General features: G+C 39.4%; 1 protein-coding gene across 1 annotated transcript in view; it reads right to left on the bottom strand.

The window, feature by feature from the left end:
• slc38a11 (solute carrier family 38 member 11) overlaps window positions 1-25,109 on the bottom strand; it is an 87,087-nt gene extending 61,978 nt beyond the window's left edge. Inside the window, exons 1-5 of the mRNA XM_060827756.1 lie at window positions 25,034-25,109; window positions 9,273-9,347; window positions 9,022-9,156; window positions 6,892-6,957; window positions 494-600 (exon numbers count right to left, since the gene is read on the bottom strand). Coding sequence (XP_060683739.1) covers window positions 494-600; window positions 6,892-6,957; window positions 9,022-9,156; window positions 9,273-9,333 — 369 coding nt within the window. The 5' untranslated portion in view covers window positions 9,334-9,347; window positions 25,034-25,109. The remainder of the gene's footprint in view (window positions 1-493; window positions 601-6,891; window positions 6,958-9,021; window positions 9,157-9,272; window positions 9,348-25,033) is intronic.
• Between the last annotated feature and the right edge of the window lie 423 nt (window positions 25,110-25,532).

The raw sequence follows: 25,532 nt of genomic DNA, 5'->3' as shown, positions 1-25,532 counted from the left end.
GCCTCTAGTCCTAAAATTGTTGAACTTGATATTGAGTCCAGAAGGCTACAAGCAAAAAATTAGACGCTGTTCTTCCAGCTTGTGCTAAGCTTCACTGAGGGACTGCAGCAAGCCTGAGACAAGATGTTAGAGCAATAACACAGTGGTGTGTTGAAGTGGCAGGCAACTGGAAGCCCAGAGTTTTTGTTGCAGACAGAACGTGAGTGTTCTGCAAAGTGATCACCTATTCGATGCTTCACTTTCCCAATGTAGCATAGACCACATTGAGAGCAGCGAATACAGTAGACTAGATTAGTGCAACAATGACTTTGCATAATGAGTGGTGGGCTCCCAGCTACCAGAGGGCAATTAAGTTTGATATGCTGGTACTTAAAATTAACACTCAAGGTTTACTTTCACTAAAGTACAGATTATAGCAGTGAATATATCTATATCAAAAAAAAACTTCTGGATTTAAAACCCAACAGTTATGCAAAATTAAAACAATAATCACCTTTCCTAAGTTTGCAATGTTGCGATACAAAGACAATGGAAGAGTAAGTAGAACGGTTGTTAGCAGAATTACAAAATGTCTCTCAGCTAAAATGCTTCCAGGACCAACTGCAAAAAGACAAATAAAGTGTTAGAATTTAATTTTTAAGATTTTCTGATTCTAAAATCCACATTATTCCCTTTATTTACGCAGCAATGACCATTTATCTGACGTTCTGAACTTCATGAAATAATGGGCCAAATTTTCCCATCTCCGGCTCATTGGAGTTTTGGATGTATGTCTGAAGATGCACATCTGGACTCTTTGGAAATCCTGTTCTGCAGACCTCCATGATAATTAACTGGGACCTTCCACTTTCCCAATATTGATCTAGTTACATAACTGGATAGCAGCCGACAAGATGTTTGAAAAATCCTGGTCTAATTTCTGAGTATCTGAACACCCATCCTCCACCACCTCCCACTCAGCCAGGATCAGAAGTCCCAACCCCAAATGCAGTTACAGTCATCAAAAGGAGGAGCAGAGCTCTAATTTGACAGTGATTGTTATTACTTGGAGAATTTCAGCATGGATGTTCTGACTGAACTTCAGGCTCCTAATTACATTACACCCTTAGACCACACCAGCCATGATAATTAGAAAACTGGTTACTTGACCACTTTGACTTCAATATAAAAAGACAATTGAAGTTACCAGGTTAAGGAAAGATGAAATATTGTTGCTATCCATGTATTGGAAGGTGGTAAGGTCAAGTTGATTTTCGCCATGTCATGAGCCCAGATCGTCCAAGCAATGGCAATCATGATGAAATTGCTGCTGCAATTGAAAATCCAGGCTCATCCCGAATAAATGCTGCTGTGCATTCCTACTGAGAGTTTATACTCCCAACTTCCACAGAAATGTACAGTGCCCATCAGGAATCTTTGTCAAAGTGAAGTAGAGTCGAGGGTAGATTTGCTTTTCCCTACATCTTTAGCTTCTGTAATGGTAAATTAAAATGTCCAATCTCAATATTAGCTCATGAATGAGTGAGTGAACAGCAAATTGGAAAGGGGGTAAGTGGGTCAGTAGGATTGGAGGGAGATAGGTGAGGTTTAGTTGGGTAAGGGGGCAAATAGTGGATAAGTGTGTAATATGTTCAGTGCAGAGTTGAATGCTACTCAAGTCTGGGAAATTTAAGTGGATGGTTGGGGATTCGAATGTAGTTGGGTCAGAAATTAATGAAATGGAGGAGGTGAGGGGATGAAATTGGTTGTGTCTGGTTGGGAGGTGGGAGGTCAGGCAATAGTCAGGTTGGCTCATGAGGATCGTCAGAGGGGATATGAGGTCAGTCAGGATATTGTGATGATTGGAGTGTTCAGTTATGTAATTGCACAATTGTTCGATTTTAATCTGTCTAACAATATCCTGTTAAGAGCTGCAGAAATGCCACGGTTCCTGTACCACTCCTACCACTAGCCCACATACTCAAAGAATATAATTCATCAGACTCAGCTTTATTCCCTAATAGTTCCCTGGCATCCCATGCTTTGGCAAATAGCTCCCACTCTGATACTTATTTTTAAGTGGCCATATAATTTCAATGCTAGCTGCACCCTTGAGGATTGATTCATGCTCCAACTTTTCACTTTCTTTCTTGGGAAGATCCCAGATTCAATCTTGGAAACCTTGTAAAATTCCTCCAGCATTTCCAGATCTAAATTCTCAAAAAAATCTGCAAACTAATATTCTGGAAAATTTGACCTAGCTGTGACCATTTATCATGTAAGTCTGTTTACAGTGAAGCATGTAAATATTAAGGTGGTGAAACAGTGCCTCCTAAGGGAAGGAAAACACAGTGCTACCGGTTCATCTTTTGTATTTTAAAAATCACATAACGCCTGACAACCAGCTGATGAAAGAACAGTGCTCCGAAAGCTAGTGCTTCTAAACAAACCTATTGGATTATAATCTGGTGTTGTGTAGTTTTTAAACTTTGTATACCCCAGTCCAATACTGGTACTTCCAAATTACATATTTTGTATGGCTTAGAATATCAAGCGTACATATTGTTTTGAGCTGAGAAAAAAAACTACTAGAATTAGTCACAAGCCAAACACAACTTGAAACATAAGTTATTTTGCAATGCCATTAATCATTGTAATTCTGGTGAAACATTTGCAGGGTCTATTTGACAATTGAGGTAATGGCAGAGAATAGCTGGTTATACGATTTCCATCCTGATTTTAATTAGCCTGGTAGAAGTTCAGCAGTGGTCTTGATTAGAAACAATGTCTAGTTCCTCGACGGACAACTGTCGAAAGAGTACAGCAGGTCCAATATTGACCAAACAGTTTGGGCCTATATTTATTGGAGCTCAGGTGAACGAGGGGTGGTCTTATCAAAATATATCAGATCCTGAGGGGCTTTTACAGGGCAGATGTTGTGTGAAATCTAGAATTAGGAGGAACAGTTTTACAAGTGGCGAGAGACGAGGAGGAGTTTCTTCTCCCACTGTGTTGTTAATCATTAGAATTGTTGACTCCAGAGAGTGTGGAGGTTGCACCTTTGTATATAATTAAGGCTGAATGGAGATAATTTTGTATTACAAGGGAGTCAAGGGTTTATGGAGTGGGAGAAAGCCAGAAAATAAAATTCAGGCCATAATTTATATCGATCATGGTCTTGTTGAATCCTGAAACAGACTGAAAGAGCCAAATAATCTGTCCCTGCTCTTATTTATTACATTCTGTTAAACGAGTGCCACGTTTAATTTCCAGCCTGTACAACACCAGGAGTGCTACAATGGATCTCAGTTCCCCTAGGCAAAAGGCTGGAAGATGTGGCTGAAATTGGATTTGATTAACAAAATCTGCACATATTTACATATAGACCAAGGAACTATACCACACTATGCATAAGCAAATACATTTTATAGTCTTTAATAGCTCTGCACTTTCAACCAGTTTGCAGTTACTTAATGAATCAGTTTAAGCCTTGCCCACAATTGCCTGACTGTTGCGTCAAAAAATTTCTTTGTATATAGAACATAGAACAGTATAGCACAGTACAGGTCCTTTGGCCCATGAGTATTTATCTTAATCTAAGATTAACTTTACTGATACGTTCCTTAATTTACTGCCTTCTATATGCTTGTCCAGCAGTCACTTAAATGTCCCTAATGTCTCTAACTCTACCACCATTGCTGGCAGTGCATTCCATGCACCCACCACTCTGTATAAAGAACCTACATCTAACATCTCCCCTATACCTTCTTCCAATCACCTTAAAATTATGACAGCCATTTTTGCCCTGGGGGAAAGTCTCTGACTATCTACCCTATGCCTCTCCTTACCTTGTACACCTCTATCAAGTCACCTCTCTTCCTTCTTCTCTCCAGTATCAAAAGCCCTAGCTCACTCAACCTCTCTTCATAAGACAAGCCCTTCAATCCAGGCAGCATCCTGGTAAATCTCCTTTGCCCTCTCCTTAACACATCTACATTCCTCCTGTGATGAAGCAACCAGAACTGGACACAACTTTCTAAGTATGATCTAGCCAGGGTTTTATTGAGTTACAGCAAACCTCGCAGCCTTTAAACTCAATTCGCCTGTTAATGAAAGACAAAACACCATACACCATACACCATTTACAAAATCTACAAGGAGCAGAGGCCCAAGAACAGACCCCTACGGGACACCACTGGTCACCGAGCTCCAGGTGGAATAACTTCCAGCCACTACCTCTTGCAGTCTTCTTTTGGCCAGCCAATTCTGTATCTAGACAGCCATATTTCCCTGTATCCCATACTTTCTAACTTTCTTTCTGAGTTTAAAGTGGGGAACATTATCAAATGCCTTACTGAAATTCAAATCCACCATACACACTGCTCAACCTTCGTCAACTTATCATGTCATATCCTCCAAAAACTTGGAGGCATGACCTGCCCCTCTCAAAGCCATGCTGACTATCTTTAATCAAACTATGTTTTTCCAAATAGTCATAAATCCTATCTCTTAGAATCCTTTTAGTACCTCGCTTACCACAGACATAAGACTGACTGGTAATTCCCAGGGATTTCCCTATTCCCTTTTTGAACAGAGGAACAACATTCACCTCCCTCGAATCAGCTGGTACTGCTCCCGTGGAGATCAAAGATGCAGAGATCATTGCCAGAGGTGCAGCAATCTCATTCCTCACTTCCCATAGTAACCTTAGATATATCTGGTCAGGCCCTGAGAATTTATCGTTCTTGATGCTTCCCAGAATTTCCAGCATATCCACTTCCTTAATATCAATCTGTTCAAGCCTATTAACCTGATCCATACTATTCTCACGATCAACAAGGTCCCTCTCTCTAGTGAATACTGAAGCAAAAATCTCAGTTAGGGCCTCCTCTACCTCTTCAGACTCTAGGTACAAGTTCCCTCCACTATCCCTGATTAGCCCTACCCTCTCTCTGATCATTTCTTATTCCTCATGTAAGTATAGAATGCCTTTGGGTTTTCCATAATCCTTCCCACCAAGCTTTTTTGTGCCCCCTCCTAGATCTCCTCAGTCCATTTTTTAGTTCTTTCCTAGTTACCCTGTAATCCTCTAAAGCTGTGCCAGATCCTTGCTTCCTCAATCTTATGTTAGCTTCCTTCTTCACTTTGACGAGATGCTCGTCATCTCTTGTCATCCAAGGCTCCATGTTTTATCAATTTTCTTTTCTCTAGTGGAAGAAAGTTATGTTGATGGCAATCTTTGTCCAATGTCATGCTAGGAATTGAAGTTGGTGACCTTCGATAACAATGGAGGAAATCATTAATTATCTCCAATGGTTTTGACCCAGTGATGTTAAAGAAATAATGATACAACTACAATTCAGGGTCACGTGAGAAGAGCTACAGCAGTAACTTTGAGACATTTCCCTGAAGTTCCCACTTGAATTCAGAATTCTTATTTCCAACCCAGAATAGGCTTATGGTTGCCAGTTAATCTTCCTGCAGTATTCTGAGCAAATGTCCAAGCCAGGAGTCTTGGTACCCTAAAGCAATGAAAATGGATCTCAGAATCCAGGCAAGCAGCAACAGAGAGAATTATGCTGGAACAACACCCACCCCAACTCCATTCCCTCCCCACTCCCAACACCCCACACCAGGTAGACTAAGGAGTGGCTAGTTGGCAAGAGGGTGGGATGCAAAATGAGGAGGGATGGGGGAGTCCCAAGTGCATGAGAAATACAGAGTTAGATCTGGGGCTTTTGATAAGTGCGGGAGTAAAGAACCAAATGGGTGAGGGCATTAAGTGATAGGTAGGTGGGGCGAGGGTGGAGAGTCAGTCAAGTGAACAGATTGTAGTGGTGGCGGCAGTATGGCAGAGAGGTGAAGTTGGCTGCTCAGAGTGGATATAGTCAGTGGGGGAGGGGTTAGATTAGGGCAGGGCAGGTCAGATGAGGTAGGGACAGAATAAGAGTTGGGGTGGGAGAGGTATCAAGTATGTGAGTGAGGGTGATCAGGGTGAGAGGGGATCATGGGTTGAGGGGTCATGGTGATGAGTCTGACTCTAATATAGTTAGGTACACTGGGTAATTGTCCATCAGATGTTTAACTTCCTATGCAATTCCTGTCGAGTCAGCTGTGTCAGGAATTCTGCATGTTCCTGCATACAACTCCTATTGATGCTGCTGCACCAACTACCTTTACATCGGAAATTCTGGGCCATAAGCATTCCTCATTTTTGAGTTATATTTGAGTTGCACACAGAAATAAGATAAGCATTCAACAGGCATTGAAACAATTCTTTTTTCTAATGGTAGTCAGTAACATTTACACCAGTGCCAAGATGTTCTAAGGGCACAGCAAATATTTTATACATAAATTTACATTCAAATTATATTTTGTCAAATTACATCTATATATTCTAAAACACAATATTAGTTCTGTATTCATGTTCATTAAAATGTTGTGCTTTATAAAAATGAACTCTGTTATATTCCAAAAGATATGTCATGGTAGGAGATGTGAAGGTAACAGAGAAAGTGTCTGAGCAGAGGTTTTGGCCCCAGGAAGTATACAACTCAGAGTGCAGTCATAGCTGGTTGCTCAGCAACACTGGTGCAGAGCTGTGAGTAGGCTATCTGTCTCTGTTCTTATGACAATGCAACCGTGCACATGATAAGAATAAGAAAAAAGGTAGTTGAGAAACATCCAGTATTTTAAATTATTCAAATGCCTATATTGTTCATGAGAAAGCTATTCTGAGCTTCTTTCTTGCGAGAAGATTGAACATTTAGGCAGTTTTGCCATATTGACTTAAAAAAGTGTAGGAGTTAAGTTTATTTTTATTCAGTTCATCTCTCAATCTTTCACTTTCGTGTGAACCTGTTTTTTACATTGTATGTTATTGTTATTAAGCAACCCTAAAAAATCACTTACCTCCTGGAATTCTCTGTAATACTTTTGTTAATGTATCTCCTGATATAATGTTGTAGCTTACCATGGCTGAAAATTAAAAATGGCATCTTACAAAATGGATTAACATGTATATGACAATGAAACAGAACAAGACATCTGATGCAAACTTGAAATTTTAATAATCACAAAGTTTTAAACCTTTTGAATATCTATTTAACATTTTTGTAGACCAAATATCATAAAATAAATACTCTTTTGCTTTGTACCTGTATACAAATTTAAGAGGTTTGGCGCAGTCAAGACCAAATATAATGTGAGATTAGGTTTGCAGTTTTCCCCAAAAATAACTTTTACTGACAGCAAAGAGGCTGATACAACAGATTTGGACAAATGCCTATTTAAAACCTTCATAGAGGGGTATCAGATACTATGGAATCTGATACTTCCAGGACAGTGGTATTGAACAGATGAGCCACTTTGGTCTTTCCAGTGCTCTATTCCTCTATTCTCATGCTAAATATCACTGCTTTTGCCAAAATTATAATTTATTTGAGGATTTTGCACATTCTGCTTGGGTTGGACTGTTTGGTTTCGGCCAGAAACACTCGGGGCTGTACTTTCCAATCTGCATGGGATTGCCACTCCGGTCCTTCCTAATTATGTAAAGAAGGAACTCTGTATTTCCAAGAGGAAATAAAGACAACTCTTTCTTAGACCACAACGCTCAGAGGAAGGTCAACCACATAGCCCTTTCAGAGCTGTCAGCTGCTATATTCCAATAAAAAAAGATCCCGACAGCCTGTGTGATAGCAACTCTGACACATTAAGTGCATAAGGTAAACATGGCGTTAGGACAATAGGAGGAGAGGGTGTCAGGTAAATAAGGTGCCAGCTGAGTAAGACAACAGGTGGGTAGGATGCCCAGTGAGAAGGGGGTAAGATATCAGGTGAGTAAGGTTGCAAGGGGGCCAGCTAAATGATGCAGTATTTAGGGAAATTTGGTGTGGTTGGGAAATATTGGGCACTTTAGATGGGCAGCAGAGATGGTGTGGCATGGAGAATGGTCTGGTGCTCTGGTTCTTGTGGTGGGCGGGGCGGGGTCAGGTAGGGATGGGTCCAGCTGTGGTGGGGGAATCGTGGATTGGGTTACATCCAATGACAGATGGGTTGCATTATGTCTGGTGGCTACAGTTGTGGGGGCACTGTAGAGTCTGGTTTGTGAGTTTGAAGTTTGATTGGGGGTTGGGTATGGTGTCAGGGGAATGGTGTCTGCTCCCGGGCTCCCTGATGAAAGGCTCTGGCCCGAAACGTCGAATTTCCTGTTCCTTGGATGCTGCCTGACCTGCTGTGCTTTAACCAGCAACACATTTTTCAGCTCTGATCTCCAGCATCTGCAGACCTCACTTTTTACCCGGGCATGTCAGGTCAGGGTTAGGAAATATATGTAGTTGGAGGGAGGTATATTTGGAGACTTCTGAGGTAATTGTGGAGTCTGTGGAATAGTTACTGAGGGGTTTGACTATGTTTTTAATAGTCTAACTTTTCCTGAGTAACTGTCACTTAAATTCATATTAACTCTTTGAAGTCTTCAATTTAAATGGAGATGTTTGGAGTGTTCCATGCAGAGAGGAATGGCCGAGTGGAATAATCAATTTCTCAGGCAATTGTGTAAAAAAATGTGTGCAAACACTTCACATGGATTCTATGCTTAACACTAGGATTACAGAATTCTACATTTCACAAGGAATGCAGCCTGAAGTACCAAACATATAATAGTTCACTGAAAGAATCAACCAGTTTTCTACATAGCCCTGCTGTTTCTACATACACTTTCTTTCTTCCTTTTTGAAAGATTACCTGCTTCCCTTTACAAACCTTTCGAGATTTCTCCAGGTAAAACATTGCATGTTTTTAATATTTTCTTATTAAAAAGCTTTTTTTCTCATTTACTTTCTCAAAATTTCTCAGAATTTTGAACATATCTATTTGATCTCTTATCATTCTTTGTTATAATGGTCTAATACTTCATAATAAATATAATGTAATCAAAACTTTGATTTATTGCTAATTTGCAAAAATATATATAATTGTTACCTTTACTGGCCTTGGAAGAAATTTACTGATTAAGCAAAGTCAAAATTAAATTCTTACCAATGAAAGGATACACGAACTGCAGGAATGAAAGGATCAGGTAACCTGTTATACCAAAAGCTTTGTTCACCAGAGATTGATAAGTTGTTGTTCCAGACAGGTTCCCTCCTTTAATCAACAGTATAATTGAATAATCTATGTACAGAATGGAACAATTGTCATCTGTTTAAAATTTTATCACATTAATCTTTAATTGCTATAATTTTAAGTATTAATGAAATGTTAAAATTCTAATTCCTCAGATGAATTACCTGTTACATATGCAACCAGAAAAAGGAGCAGTATTCCTAAAGGAAAGCCAGCTTGTTTCATTGAATAAGGCAGCCCTAACAACACACAAAAACAGATGACAAAATACAGTGAATTCATTCTGCAAGAAGGGAAGAATGCATCAGAGTGTTTTGATTAAAACAAATTGATGTTTGAGTCAATACTTAAAATAATATTTAAAATAGCAGATAAACTACTGAGTCTAATATATCTCTACCATGAAAAATCTTTTCTTGTACACTAAAATCCATTTTCCCTTGTTAAACATCCATTGTACTCATCTGAACATTTACAATAAGCATTTTAACTATTGCATCATTAATTTATATTACTTATAAAATATAACTTCTCATTTATGTTTCATATGGAAAAGTATTATACAATGTAGTTGGTTAAATGCAAGCCCATCTCATCTTCTTTCAGTCCACTGTTTTACATTTAAGTGTTAAAATGAATGTTTTCCAGGCTAAAAATAGGATTGTTACATTATAATGTGTTGCTTATATAATCCAAATTGTTCATACATATCCACCTTAAAAAGGTACTATTTTAATACATATATGGCCTAATTATGATATATCACATACAATAACATTATTGTAGAAGATATAGGGAATTCTTTATATTCTAATGCATCCTTAACTGTATTGTGAAATAATAAATACTCCTCAAAATATTGATTGATTCTTTCTTTTAAAAGAAATTCTAAATGATCCTTAAAGCCTCAAGTAGTTAATGCTGTGAGTAATTGACTTACATTAATTAAGAAAGCTCAAGCTTTCGATCTGAACCTCCCTCAGACCAACTACACTGCTGTAATTAGATAACTGTATCAGCACTTGGGATAATCAATTTAATGTATGAAACATGGGTCAGGTGCTGGTAGGAAAGGAAAGACAAAGAAAAACATCAACAATCAAAACTAGATTTTACAAAGGTAACAAAGAAATAAGACTAAAGGATCTTTATCTGAATGCATTCATATCAAAATACGTTGATCTATCAGAGGGAACCAGATGGGCCCTCAGTGAACGCAACTACATTAGAAATTAACAAAAAGAAGCCAAATGTATTTCATTAGTTATCTTGGAGGTTTAAGGGGATCTCACCTAAGCTAATCAGAAGGATTATTTTCCAAAAATAAAAAGAGTGATATTGAAAATATTAAATTGATTAAATATTCTTGTGTATAATCTCCAGAGTTTGAAAAGACCTTGGTAAAGTACTACATAAAAGTTGAAGGTTTAAACAGACAATGGCTCTGTGGATATATAATTAACAATGGCAGGAGGCACTGAGCAATGGTAAGCAAGTTTTCTTCAAACAGGAGGCACATGTTGGAATGATTGATTGTTTAGATAGATATTAGTGATCTGGATAGATAGAACATAATTTCAAAGGTTGCATGTGATATGAAATTCAGAAATATAATAGTGAAAAGGATTGATTTCAGGAGGATATTTAGAGAAATGGGAATGCACAGCAGAACATTTTTATATAAAGAAATGTGAAGTGATTCATTTGTTGGAAGAATGAGCATAGACAACATTGTAAACAATGCAGCACAATTTTAAAAGGCATGCAGGAACAACATGGCTCGGTATATGTTCACACATTTTGGAAGGTGGGAGGACAAGTTCAGGAGGTTGAAATCCTTGAATTTATAAACAGAAGTAAAAAGTGCAAAAGCAAATATGTTCTCCTGAAATACTGTACTAAATGCTGTTCATGCCTTTGTTGGAGTCAAATGACCAATCCCAGGCTACCACATTTTTAAGTCAAATGTAAAGACTTTATAGAAGATGCAGACTTGCCAGGAATCAAAAGCTCCAATATGACTAAAGAAACTATGATTATTCACTGTACAACATAGAAGGTTCGGGTGAAATTAGATGGATGTTTTCAAAATCAAGAAAGGCTTTTAGAAATTAAATAAGGGAAAACTATTTACAATGATGGATGTAGACTTTATCTGTATATATCAATGCCTGGACAGCATTTGGGCTTGGGCTGAGAAGTGATAAGTTACACTTGTGCACAATGACCATTTACAACAAGAGAGAATGTAACCATGCTGAGCAAAATGACAAAGGCTGAATCCTCCACCATCAACAACCCAGGGATCACCATTGACCAGATTCTTAAAAAGACCTGACCTATACATGCTGTAGCTATGTAGGCTAGATATCTTGTGCCTATCTCACACCTCGCCAAAATCTGTTCACCATTTTCAAGGCATTAGTCACGAGTGACAACAATAGACAACAACATTTGAGAAGCCCAACGTCATCCAAGCAAAGGAAATCAGCTTCGACATCTCATCGAATACCTTAAACATTCTTTCTTCCACACATTGGCTACTGTGTAAACCATCTAAAAAATGCATTGCAGCAATTGGTCAAAGTTCGTTCATCAGCACTTTTCAAACCTCTAACTTCTACACCTAGAAGAACATAGAAAAGCAGGTGCTTGTGAATACCACTATTTGCAAATTTTCTTACATGTCATACACCATTCTGAATCCTATCATGGCAGAAAAAAATCTGGAATTAAGAGTCTGACCTTGAAACCATTATCAACTGTCGGAAAAATCTATCTGGTTCACTAATATCCTGAAGGGAAGGAAGCCACCATCTTTACCTGGTCTGGTCTACCAGACCCAGAGAAATGCAGTTGATTTTTACTGCCCTCTGGGTAATTAGGGATGGCATTAAATGCTGGCCCAGCCAGCGATGCAACAACCCATGAATTACTTTTTGAAAATAGTACTGTCATTTCTTCATTGTCCAAATCCTATGAAACCCATTTTTAACAGTGGCATGGGAACCACATGGACTGTATCCCCTCAAAGACATGGCTTGGGCAAAAGATGTTGGCCTTGCTACTGATGCTCAAAGCTCAGCAAAGCATTGAAATGTAAGCCAGTAATCACGCAGATTTCAAGGTAGTTGGTTAAATAGCATGAGGAAACATAAGGAATAAAAAAAACATAAAATGTATGAATTACCATATGTTCGACATGGAATATATTGCCTCAAAGGTCAGTGGAAAGCAGCTTCAAAAACAACTTTTACAACTTTTAAAAATAATTGCTTAAGTAATTGAAGGAGAAAGCTTGCAGGGCTTTGGGACAAAAGGGGGAGTTAGCTTTTAAAGAAAAACAGATTTGGCAGCATCTACAAAGAGAGAGAAAAAAAGAAACGTTGCAAGTCCAGTGATCTTTTATCAGAACTGAAAGCAACCTAGGTAATGGTGGTATTTATGCTGATGATTGGGGAATGAGGTGGGGATAGAAAGGAGTGGAAGGTGTAGTGGACAGCGAAGAAGGTTACCTCAGATTACAACGGGATCTTGATCAGTTGGGCCAATGGGTTAAGAAGTGGCAGATGGAGTTTAATTTAGATAAAAGACAGGTGATGCATTTTGGGAAAGCAAATCTTTGCAAGACTTATACACTTAATGGTAAGGTGTTGCTGAACAAAGAGACCTTGGAGTGCACCTAGGGTGGCATGGTGACACAGTGGTTAGCACTGCTGCCTCACAGCGCCAGAGACCCAGGTTCAGTTCCTGACTCAGGCTACTGACTGTGTGGAGTTTGCACATTCTCCCTGTGTCTGCGTGGGTTTCCTCCCACAGTCCAAAGATGTGCAGGTCAGGTGAATTGGCCATGCTAAATTGCCCATAGTGTTAGGTAAAGGGGCAAATGTAGGGGTATGGGTGGGTTGCGCTTCGGCGGGTCGGTATTGAATTGTTGGGCCGAAGGGCCTGTTTCCACACTGTAAGTAATCTAATCTAATCACAGGTTCATAGCTCCTTGAAAGTGGAGTCGCAGGTAGAAATGAAAGCATAGTGAAGAAGGCTTTTGCTATGCTTTCCTTTATTGGTCAGAGAACTGAGTATAGGAGTTGGGAGGTCATGTTGCGGCTGTACAGGACATTGGTTAGGCCACAGTTGGAATATTGCAAGCAGTTCTGGTCTCCTACTGATTGGAAAGATGTTGTGAAACTTGAAAGGAAAAGATTTACAAGGATGTTGCCAGGGTTGGAGGATTTGAGCTATAGGGAGAAGCTGAATAGGCTAAGGCTGTTTTCCCTGGAGTGTCGGAGGCTGAGGGGTGACCTTATAGAGGCTCATCACAACTTTGAGACATTTCTCAAGCTATCTTCCACTCTTTACCTCATTAACTGTACAATCTGACTCTTGAGCATCTTTAGTGTGCAAATGCATAGCAGGAGAGGTGAAAGTGTTAATCACTGCCAGCACCTTCTGGAATTTATGCAGTTGGCACCAAGTTCAAAGCCCAACTGCACACCACTTAAGAAGCAGCATGGCATGAAAATTGGCCAGATGGTCAACAGTGAAGAAGAATATTTTCGGTTACAAAAAAGTATTGACTGGCTGGTGAGATGGGCAGATGGAATTTAACCTTGAAAACTGTGAGGAGATGCACTTTGGAAGAAGTAACAAGACAAAGGAGCACTCAATGAATGGCAGGACTGCATGAAGCTTGGATGAACAGAAGGATATTGGGGTGCTTGTCCGCATACAATTGAAGGCAGCAAGGCAGGTTAATAAAGTAGTTAAGGCCATACAGGATTCATACATTTATGGATTGTGGAATTGATTATAAGAGACGAGAGGATATGTTAGAACTATACAAAACTTTGGTGAGGCCACAACTGGTGTATGGTGTGGTGTTCTTGTCCCCATAGTATAGGAAGAATTGATTGCATTGTGAGGATGCAGAGAGATAGGCCAGAATGTTGTCTGAATTGGAGCACTGTAGCAAGGAGGTTAATACCTCCCACATCTGTGTCCAGGTTGGCTGGATCTGGTGGTGTGGTCACCTGTGGAAAAAGGGACAGGCCTCTTCTCCACTATCCCATTCGCTAAAATGTACAAGTCCTAACAGAGAAATGGGTTGTAAGCTTTGCTTTCTGTGCTATAATTGTCCAGCACTACATTATAAGTGGCAATTTGTGACTTGCTGCATTTTAAGTGATGTGCAGTTGGGCTTTGAACTTGGTGCCAACAGCTAAAATTCCAAAAGATGCTAGCAGTGATGAACACTTTCAACTCTCCTATCATGCAGTTGCACAAGAAGGATACTGAAGAGTCAGGTTGTGTAGTTAATGAGGTGAGGAGTGGAAGATAACATGAGAACTGCCTCCCAGTCATGGTGGACCAAACTGTCAGAATCTCACTCATAATACTCAATGAAAGTTCAAAAATTCCACCCATCATCTTTGGATTTAAAAAAAAACTACATCTGTAAAACTATTTTCATTTGAATTACAAACTGAATTGTGCAAGGCAGCCAATATAACTTCTCTTTGGTAACTTACTTAATAAAATTGCTTGCAATGCAGATTGAGTCAGCATTTTTGCTTTATAGAAGAATGCTGAAGTGGGCATGAAGGATTGCTTATAAATGAAGAAAGGATTTCAAAATACCCAATGTAATTATGAGATGGAAAGCTCCTGAGTACACCAGAGATTTATGGCTGCATGTCAGGACACAAAATTGAACATTAGTTTATTCAGTTATTGTAGGCTGCCATTTTAGAATGAAACACTAGAAAGGAGTCATTAGTTATTTAAACAAAAATGTAATAGACTGTATTTGCTGGAAATCTGGAACAAAATTAGAAAATGCTACTATTACTCTGTAGGTCAAGCAGTAGCTAATGCCTTCCACAGAAGCCAAAGTATTACAAATTACTATCCCTTTTCTCTATTCACGTCATGTTATTAATGTACTGGAGCCAAGAGGCCAAAAATAAACATGCTGTCAATCTTCTTTCAATGTAAAACGCACAATAATGCAACAAAGGATGTTTTAGTGCTCTTTTCCTCCCATTTTGAAGTTCAATGCAAGTTTGTTTAACTCACAATTATAATTAAATAAGGCAAATTAAAATATGTTAACTTATATCAACTCAAACAGTTAAATACAATTCATTATAAACAAAATTGGGCAAGGGTGATGTCATGTTAGTGGGCGGCACAGTGGCACAGTGGTTAGCACTGCTGTCTCACAGCGCCTGAGACCCGGGTTCAATTCCCGACTCAGGCGATTGACTGTGTGGAGTTTGCACGTTCTCCCCGTGTCTGCGTGGGTTTCCTCCGGGTGCTCCGGTTTCCTCCCACAGTCCAAAGATGTGCGTGTCAGGTGAATTGGCCATGCTAAATTGCCCGTAGTGTTAGGTAAGGGGTAAATGTAGGGGTATGGGTGGGTTGCGCTTCAGCGGGTCGGTGTGGACTTGTTGGGCCGAAGGGCTTGTTTCCACACTGTAAGTAATCTAATGTCTCTTTTGTCTCTTCCCAATTCCAATTTCAATTACAACAACACTTACAAATAACCTCTAGTCACCCACAATATTTCTGCAGCTAACCTCCTACTCGATTACACTCTCATCATTAGCTTTAATGTCATTGTTCCCAGTAAAACCTACATTCTGTCCCACCTGATTTGCTCTCCTTGGAATTGTTGCTTATCTTTCATGGGAACAAAGTGCTTTTTCCATTCACTGTCAAAGCTATCTGGAGAACATCATGCATTATTCAATCCTACTTTTCTCTGTGAAAGCTGTCACAACAGCAGGATCACTTTAGATTAGATTAGATTCCTTACAGTGTGAAAATAGGCCCTTCAGCCCAACCAGTCCACACCAACCCTCCGAAGAGTAATCCATCCAGACCCATTTCCCTCTGACTAATGCACCTAACACTACGGGCAGTTTAACATGGCCAATTCCCCTAACCTGCACATCTTTGGACTGTGGGAGGAAACCCATGCAGACGTTGGGAAGAATGTGCAAACTCCACACAGATAGTCACCCAAGGCTGGAATCAAACCTGGGATCCTGTGCTGTGAGGCAGCAGTGCTAACCACTGTGCCACCCTTTACTTTTATTCATTCAGAAGATATGGTTATTGCTGGTTGTGATACAATTAATAGTCCAACTATTATTGTCCATGAAAAGGTGGTGGTGAGAAGATTTCTTTAAACAATGCACTCCATAGGGTGTAGGTATGCTCACAGTGCTATTTGCAAAGAGGTTCCAGGAGTTTGATCCCATACAGTAAAAGAGTGGCAACATAGTTTGGTGTCCAGATGATCTGTGGCTTGGAGGGGAACTTGCAAATGATGTTCTTATGTGTCTACTATTTTTGCCTTTCTAGGTGGTGTAATTCCTAGATGTGAAAGGTGTCAAAAGAATCTCAAGGTGAGTTGCTGCAGTGCATTATTTAAGTAGTATAGACAGCTGCCATGGTGCATTGGTAGTGAAGGGAGTAAATGTTAAAGATGGAGGATGGAGTGTTAATCAGGCAGCTGCTTTATCCTGCTTAGAGTTGAGTTCCATTAATTGAATTGAATTTATTGTCACGTGTACCAAGGCACATTGAAAAGTTTTGTCTTGTGAGCAACACAGGCAGATCACAGAGTTAAGTAGCATAACTAAGTAAATAATAGCAAAAACAAAAACACAGGCGAACATTCAGCGTTTTTGAGCTGGGTTCGCTCTCGATCCCAGCTGCTGCCATGCTCTGTTGCCATGTCAGCCACCTTGCTGCACAGCCGCGCTCTGGTACCACTCCGGACATCAGTGAAGCCACAATTCGGCTGACTACCAGCTTAAGTTAAGTAGAGCAAAGAGAAAAACCTAAAGAACTAAAAGAAAAAAAAGTAAGTAAAGAAGTAAGAGGAAGAAGTAAATTGGTTGGAATGGACTAGCTCCTGTCAGGTGTTCTACTCCGCTGCCATTTTGCTTATCTTCCTGTTGATAGTTTCAACCAATTCAGTAATATAAATGTCATATAATGCTAAGAGGAAATAATTGGATTCTCACTTGTCCAGGTAATATTGCATACAGGCACGGGCTTCTTCAGTATTGGAGTCACCACAAATGGTGTTGAGCATTGCATGATCATCAATTAACATGCTCCCTTCTGTCCTTATGATGGAGCAAAGGTCATTGATAAAGAGCAGATGATAGTTGAACCCAATACAATACCTTGAGAAACTCCTGCAGAGATATCCAGTGACTGAGATAATTAACTCACAAGAAGCACAACCACTTTCCTAGTGCCAGGTATGCCCCAACTAACGGGGAGTTTTCTCCGATTCTCATTGACTCTGGTTTGGCGAGGGATCCTTGATGCCATGCATGGTCAGATGCTGCCTTGATGGTCAAGGGTAGTTACTCTAACTTCACTTCTGGAGGTCAATTCTTTTGTCCATTTTTGGACCGAAATTGAAATGAGGTCAGGAGCTAAGTGGCCCTCATGGAACCCAAACTGTAGCCCTGCTTTTATTCATTCACAGGGTGTGGGTGTCATTAGCCAGGCCAGCATTTATTGTCCATCCCTAATTGCCCAGAAGACTGGTAAGAATCAATCACATTGCTGTGAGTCTGGAGTCTCATGTAAGCCAAACCAGGTATGCATGACAGTTTCCTTTCCTAAAGGCTATTAATGAACCAGATTTGTTTTCCCCCAACAATTGACAATGGGTTCATGGTCCTCATTAGACTCTTAATTCCAGATTTGTATCATATTCAAATTTCACCATCTACTGTGGCAGGTTCCCAGAACATTACCTGGGTCTCTGAGGTTAACAGTCTAGCAATAATACCACTAGGCCATTGTCTCTTCCTTTTGCTGGAGCTATTACTAGAGTGCCTGGATTACAGGTCCAGCTAGTTCTGGACAGAAGTAATCAGCACTATTGCCAGAATGTTGTTAGGGCCCAGTGCCTTTGCTGTACACAGTACTTTCAGTTGTTTCTTGATGTCATTGGAGTGAATCAAATTGGCTGAAGATTTGCATCTGGGATGATGGCAACCGAAGGAAAAAGTGATGATGAAGTAATTGCATCCATCGGCACTTCTAACTGAAGATGTTTGCAAATGCTTCAGCTTTTTCTTTTGCACTGATGTGCTGGGCGTACCCATCACTGAGAATGGGGATGTTTGTGGATCCTCTTCCTCCTGTTATTTGTTTGACTGCCCAACACTATCCACAGCTGATTTGCAGGTGTGCAAAACTTTGATGTGATCTGGTAGCTTTGAGATCCAGCATTCTCCTTTAAACAATTGCTCCTATCCCTTGACAGTAATGATTGTGTGGGGGACATGCCTGATTATGAGGTTATAGATTGTGATTAACCACTGTGCCTCCTGGAATCCCAATTCTGATTTGCTTGATCTGTTCAAAATCTATCCCATTTAGCATGGTGATAGGAATATGATGGAGGGCATCCTCAATGTAAAGATGAGACCTGTGTCCATGAGGACTATACCGTGCTCAATTCTCGAGCAATTTCATCATGGACAGATGCAGCTGCAATAAATGGACTGCTGAGGACAGGGTCAAGTACGTTTTTCTCTTATTTGTTCCCTCATGGTCTGCCATCGATCTGGTCTAGTAGGTATATTTTTTAGGACTTGGCCATTTCAATCAGTAGTGGTGCTACCAAGTGGTAATGGCTATTAAAGTTCTCACTCAGAATACATCATGTGTTCTTTGCATCCTAAATGCTTCTTCCAATTAGTGTTCAAAATGAAGGAGTACTGTTTTATCCACCAAGGGTGGTGCGTGGTAAGTGATAAACAGCAGGTTTCCTTGTCCATGGTCAACCTGATGCCATGAGATATCATGGGGTCCAGAATCAAAATTGAAGATGTCAAAGACAACTGCTGCCTGATTGTACACCACTGTGCTTCCAGCTCTGCTGGATCTTTTGGGCCAGTGGGGATGGTGTCTCTGTGACATTGCTGTGTGATTCCATGAATATGACTATGGTAGGCTGATGCTTGACTAGTCTGTGGGAAAGCTGTCCCAATTTTGACACTTACCCAAGGAGAACTTTACTGACTTGTCAAGACTGGGTTTGCTGATGTAATTTCCACTGCCTACCTCAAGTGATGCATTCATCTTCCTTCATTTCTTTTGATTTCAAAGTGGTTTGAAACAATTGAGTGGATTGCTAGGCCATTTCAAGGAGTTTATCTGTGGGGCCTGAGTCATACATGGGCCAGCAGATTTCCTTCTCTAAAAAGCATTACTGAGCCAGATGGGTTTTTACAGCAATGATAACCATAAGTCTAGCTTTTATTTCCAGATTTAGTTATTGAATTCTCATTTCACCATCTGCCATGGTGGGATTCAAGCAGCAATTGCTAATCTAGTGACATCACCAGTACCCCTATCCCCAAGTATCTCCCATCATGTCCCATTATTATTATATTACCCAGTATAAAAACGGTAATCCTTAGCTTCTTTTCTCTGGCTATCTTTGAAAATCCATGTGCTTTCTTCCTCCACCCTCACTTCCAACAAATGCAGAGTGCTGATACAAGTCTTCTCATGAAGCTTAAGATGACCTGTTCAGTAGCTTCTAGCATACGTTCAGTCCTTGTTCTTGGCCGCCAAACCAAATTTATTTCAATATTTCCCCCACCCTAGTCAGAACATGCATTATTCTCTAGTTTCTCTCTTATGAACCATTGTGTCTTATTCATAAGATCCATTACTTGTTCTTCGCCTGTTTACACTAAACTGCTGAGCACCCAACATCTCTTGCTGGAATCCATGCAAACTCACATTATAAATGGTTGCCTGTCCTTGGGCACAGTCCCCATCACTTTTATATCTATGACCATCACACACTTCTTCCTAAAAACCTAACCTTAACATATATTCAATCTCCCTTTCTAACCCAAAGTCTTTGAACATATGGTTATATCATAAATCTGTGCCCACCTTTCCCACAACACTATTTGAATGTATGTAGTCAGGTTTCTTACCCAACACAACAAAAAAAACTGTATTCAATGTCATAAAAGCCACGTATTTTATTTGACCACAATGCACCATTTCTGCTCTTCCTTTCTAATTTACCTGCAGTCTGACAGAGCAGACCATGTAATCCTCGTCAATATCCCTTCTCACCTAATCAGCTACATATCCCATGCGGTGCTTAAAGGAAATATATAAAGCAGTTGTTGTTTTAACAAGTTACAGAAGTGCAAGTGCTTACATCTGGATTAGATCAGGATACGATATCTGATTGGCATGAACAAGTTGGACTGAAGGATCTGTTTCTGTGCTGTATATCTCTATGACTCTTGACTCTAACTTATCACTGTACTCAGGCCAATGTAACATTAAGAAAAATAAAGGGCTGGGTGAAACGGAGGATAGGCAAGCATTGCAAATTATATATCTTGACAAATTAGATTACTTACAGTGTGGATGCATGCCCTTCAGCCCAACAAGTCCACACCGACCCGCCAAAGCATTACCCACCCAGACCCATTCTCCTACATTTACCCCTTCACCTAACACTAGGGGCAATTTAGCATGGCCAATTCACCTAACCTGATTGTGGGAGGAAACTGAGCACCCGGAGGAAACCCACGCAGACACGGGGAGAATGTGCAAGCTCCACATAGAGAGTCGCCTGAGGCAGGAATTGAACCCGGGTCTCTGGCACTGCAAGGCAGCAGTGCTGACCACTGTGCCACCCACAAATTGTAAATGCATTGAAGTTCATGACACCTGGTCTCAATTTAGAATGTGCTTATGTTTTGAGGCAAGTTCTTGCAAGAATGTAATGTATAGTAACTCTTCACAGATTACTTAACCAATATGAATGCAGAAGAGAGGGAAATTTCCAAAGATAAGGGGCCTCAGACAATTGTAGGAATGAACAAAATCCAACTTGAATGTATAATATTAATCATGTTTTGATTAGGATGAGCAAAAACAATAATACACCGATATACACTCTTCATAAATACTGCGGTGAATTGACAACTCAATACCAAATGACTAATAACTAATATCCTGAATATGTTTGTGAGGCAGGTGGCTTCAGAGCACAACCATTTTTCATTTAAATCTGTTATCATTTTCCATTAGCTTTTAATGACCTATTTGATTCTATTGGTAGAAATTAACCCTTGACTGACCATATTCAACTTCAAACATCAAAATTTCCTGAATAATTTGATTTTAACTAAATAAGAAGTACTGAAACAAAGTGCTCAAGAATAATCTATAATCTGGGAAATAAAATGCGAAAGGCTGAGCTCTGCAATGCTATAGGAAAGCGATCCAATCAAAGCTCTGCAAGTTTGTCACATTCAGTGGTGAATAGAGTTGAACAATTAAGCAACTCACAGAAGACGGCTTTGTGAATATCCACATACTCAGTGATGGTGCAACTCAGCATATTAACCTAAAGGCAAAATTCAAGCATTCTCACTCATTTTCAACTTGAATAATTAAATTAATTATCTTTTTTTCTCAGTTACTTTCTCTGGGATCTACTCATGTTGAAAATTGACAAGGTAAAATCTGGTCACAAACAACAGGACACATCCAACTTGGCCAATTAATATCCCATCAACCCATTTATTCCCAACTATATAACGGGAAGAGTCATCAGCAATGCAATTAAGTGCATTTCCCAATAACCTCTCAAATAAAAGAGCAGCACTATGGTCCTCTAGGACTATGATGACTTTATTTTTGCCAACAATCTAGTTTTTAATACACAAAGGGTCAGTTAGACTTGAAATGTCAGCTCTTTTCTCTCCTTACAGATGCTGCCAGACTTGCTGAGATTTTCCAGCATTTTCTCTTTTTTTGGTATTAATACACAGTTTTGGTTCTACAAAAATCACACAACACCAGAACGTACTATGCTTTGGTCCAAATGTTAACACAAGAACTGAATACCAGAGGTAAGATATGCAGGACTGTCATTAACATCAAACCAACATGTAAATGAATGTGACACCAGTAGCTGTCATAAACTAATTGTGAGTCAATGCAAAAATGTACCACTTTCTAGACTTGTACCAGGTACAAAGGAACAAAAACAGTAAGTATTATTACTGAATACCAAATATCCCTGTGCGAAAGCCTTTCGTTCTTGATGAAGGGCTTTTGCCCGAAACGTCGATTTTCCTGCTCCTCGGATGCTGCCTGACCTGCTTTGCTTTTCCAGCACCACTCTAATCTGGACCCAAATATCCCTGACCCAAGGCACATTGCAGGATTTCCTCAAGACTGTGGCTTAAGCACAATAATTATCTACTGTTTCATCAATGATCATCTCTGCGATATGGAGCAGGAATAATGCTATTTACTTCATGTATTGACGCAGTCCATACCCACACAACAAAACCTGACCTATCCAGACTCAAGCTGAAAAGTTAATTCCATACAACAGTTAGACAACAATCATCACCGATAAGAGACAGAGCCAACAAACACCCTTGATAGTTAATGGCATCACCACCATTGAATTGCCTCCATAAACATTTTGGGTATCAATGAACTTCAATAAATAAATTGATGGGACAGTAAATGGCCAAATTGGACATGGCCTGCTGTTTGTGACCAGATCATACCTGGTCAATTTTCAACATGAGTAGATGCCAGAGAAAGTGACTGAGAGAGAAAAAAAAATAATACATTAATTCAATAAATTCAGCTACTTAAACAACATTACAACTACAGCAAATAAAAATGGGACATTGTGTGATTGCTTCCTGCCATTCTAAAGCCTCTCTACTGCTTACAATACAAAAATTGTAAACTGAATTTTGCAGGGCATCGTAATCCATAACACCCCTTACTAAAATTCACGGGAGGTGGGGAGCCTGCCTAATCTTGATGCTGTCCCTAGCAGTTAAAGATGGGAGCAATTAATTGTAGGTAATTCATATTTTAAAATTTGTCCACTCTTATTTAGGAAGCAGTTCCACCTGAGAATGCAGCCAGCCAATCAGCTGGGTCAAATCCTGCAGCACTGAATAAAGCTACAGCACATAACAGCAGGTACTCAAAGCAACTAACCACCACCTCATTGGTGATTAGGGATTGAAAATAAATACTGGCCAAGCTAGCAATTTCTACATCTCCTGAGCAATTTTTTTTAAAAAAGGTCCAACAAAACCAATCAGGAGCAGGTGAGCATAACACTTAGACTGGTGAGTGTTATTTTTACTTGCCTGGATAACTGTAGTTGCAATAATACTCAAGCAACTTGATGCCATACAGATGAAAACACTCTGTCTAATTGACATCCCATGCAGGAATTCAAGTATTTTCCCTCTAATTGAGTACATCACAGTTACAGCATACCTTGCCTATACAATGCACGATGGCAGGTCATATGAAATCACAAATTTCACAACAAGAACAAAAGTAGCATGTGAAGAGCATTACCTCCAAAACATTCACCACCCTGACTTGGCCAAGTATCAGCATTCTTTCCTGTTTTTGGGTTAAAATCCTAGATCTTCCTACCTAATAATATTCTGATGATGATGCTGATCTGATTTTGTCCTTAAATCCAAATTCCCACATACCCCTGAGATTTAAACACTTATGAATTGGTGAAACATTCTCTCAACAGTAATCTGAACAATAACAGAAATTGGAAGACAAACATAACCTATCAAATTGATCATATATTTAGCTTTCCACCAAAAATGGAGAGAAGGACATAATGGTTTGCCCCAAGAATTGCTTAGGAACCAGTATTCATTTTGATACTTACTAATTTTGAAGTACATTTCTGAAGGAAATTGGACAATACACTTGATAAAATAAGATTTGCATGGTTAAAAGGAAAAGCCAATATTTGGATAGATTTTAAAACATTTCTAATGGACATACCTGTGATAGCTTAAAATGGTATTGCATACCATATTACCCATCATTCCCATTCCTGCACTTTGGTAGAACTTTCCAATGAACTTCCATACCAGCGCTTTCTCACTGGAAGCTTGTAAGTTCTTTCCTTTCAAGTATTAACTCAGTTTTTGCTTAAAGTTTACAATTGCATTTGTTCTTTTCAGCACTTATTCCAAACTATATTTGTGTTAGAAAAACAAGCTTCCGCTTGCATCTTGGGTACTTTTGTCCTAAGGTGTGGTACCCAAAATTAAACACCTTTCCGCAAGTGAGGCCTAGCCAGTATTATGATCTAATACAGCTTCCTTGCTTCTCCAAACCTCTGCCTCCATTATTAAAGCCAGGGACTCTTAGCTGCTTGTCAAAAAATTTTAAAAAACGGTTTTAAAAAATGCTTGGAAATGAACTTACTCGTCCTGCTGGAGCTCCAATTTGAAGATAAATCAAGAACAGTATACATCATTCACACCTCAGTTTCTCAGCTATTTTGACTGAAATTCTACCATTTAGCTAAAATTGCCATTTCTCACTATTCTTACTGAGTAATTAATTTTCCCTTGCGATTTTAATTTAGCTAACAAATTTATTCTACCTTTCATCCATATCATCAATACTTCATTGTTTAATCAAGGGCAGTCTTTTTGTGTGTATTGCTTTGTTTCTGTCCTAGGCATTTGCATGATTCATGACTTGAAACAAGGGCAAAAATCCCATGGCATACAATGTTCCTCGTATGCCATGGGATTTTAAAATCTGTTGCTTAGATGATCACATGACTTCCCATCTTGTCTCTTCGCATTAATCCATTGAAACCTCAAAGCCTATTTCAAAGCATTTGGACTTTTAAAATAACGGCATGGTATAAATGATTGATTTTGGAATTTCCGAGGCATTGTTTGCTGAGCATTAAACTCCTAGTTCCGATGATTGACTCCTGGCAAAGCGAAACTCGGTTGGTTGTCAACTACTTGGATGAATGCATTTTCATGAATATAGAACTAAAATAAATAACACGCGTGTTTACCAATGATCCCGGAGCCTATGATAGAGTTTATTACATTGAAGCTGGCTGATGAAAGGTTGCTTTTCTCTCCTTCTGTTGTGCTGTCGTCGCAAACCAACGCTCTTTTATCTTCCACATCAACCATCTATAAAAAGCGATGCGCAAAGTGACTCAATAGCTGAATAATTAATTCATGAATAATAGTAAATTTATTTTCTACACAATTGTATGCACGTTTTAAACAAGGAACTGCAGTTTGTTTTAAAAAATAGACAGGCGAATATTGTGACCATTTCAATGCTGTTGATCAAAAAAACAGGCATTCTATCATATTACTCATTGCTTTGCATTTTATTTATCTCGAAAGTGTAGATTAACAGTGGGGAAAGTATTCAATTCTAAGGTAACAGACTAAGTTTTTCTCCGTAAACTTTTATTTCAGTTCATTATCACGGTTTAATAACTGTGTTGGTTTTGTCTGCTGCAACTGCCGGGAATGCGTTGAAAAAAGTGCTTCTCT

Source organism: Hemiscyllium ocellatum, chromosome 7, assembly GCF_020745735.1.
Source record: "Hemiscyllium ocellatum isolate sHemOce1 chromosome 7, sHemOce1.pat.X.cur, whole genome shotgun sequence".
In the NCBI taxonomy this organism is placed as follows: Eukaryota; Metazoa; Chordata; class Chondrichthyes; order Orectolobiformes; family Hemiscylliidae; genus Hemiscyllium; species Hemiscyllium ocellatum.
The sequence above is the reverse complement of the archived record's forward strand: the minus strand, read 5'-3'. Positions and strand labels throughout refer to the sequence as shown.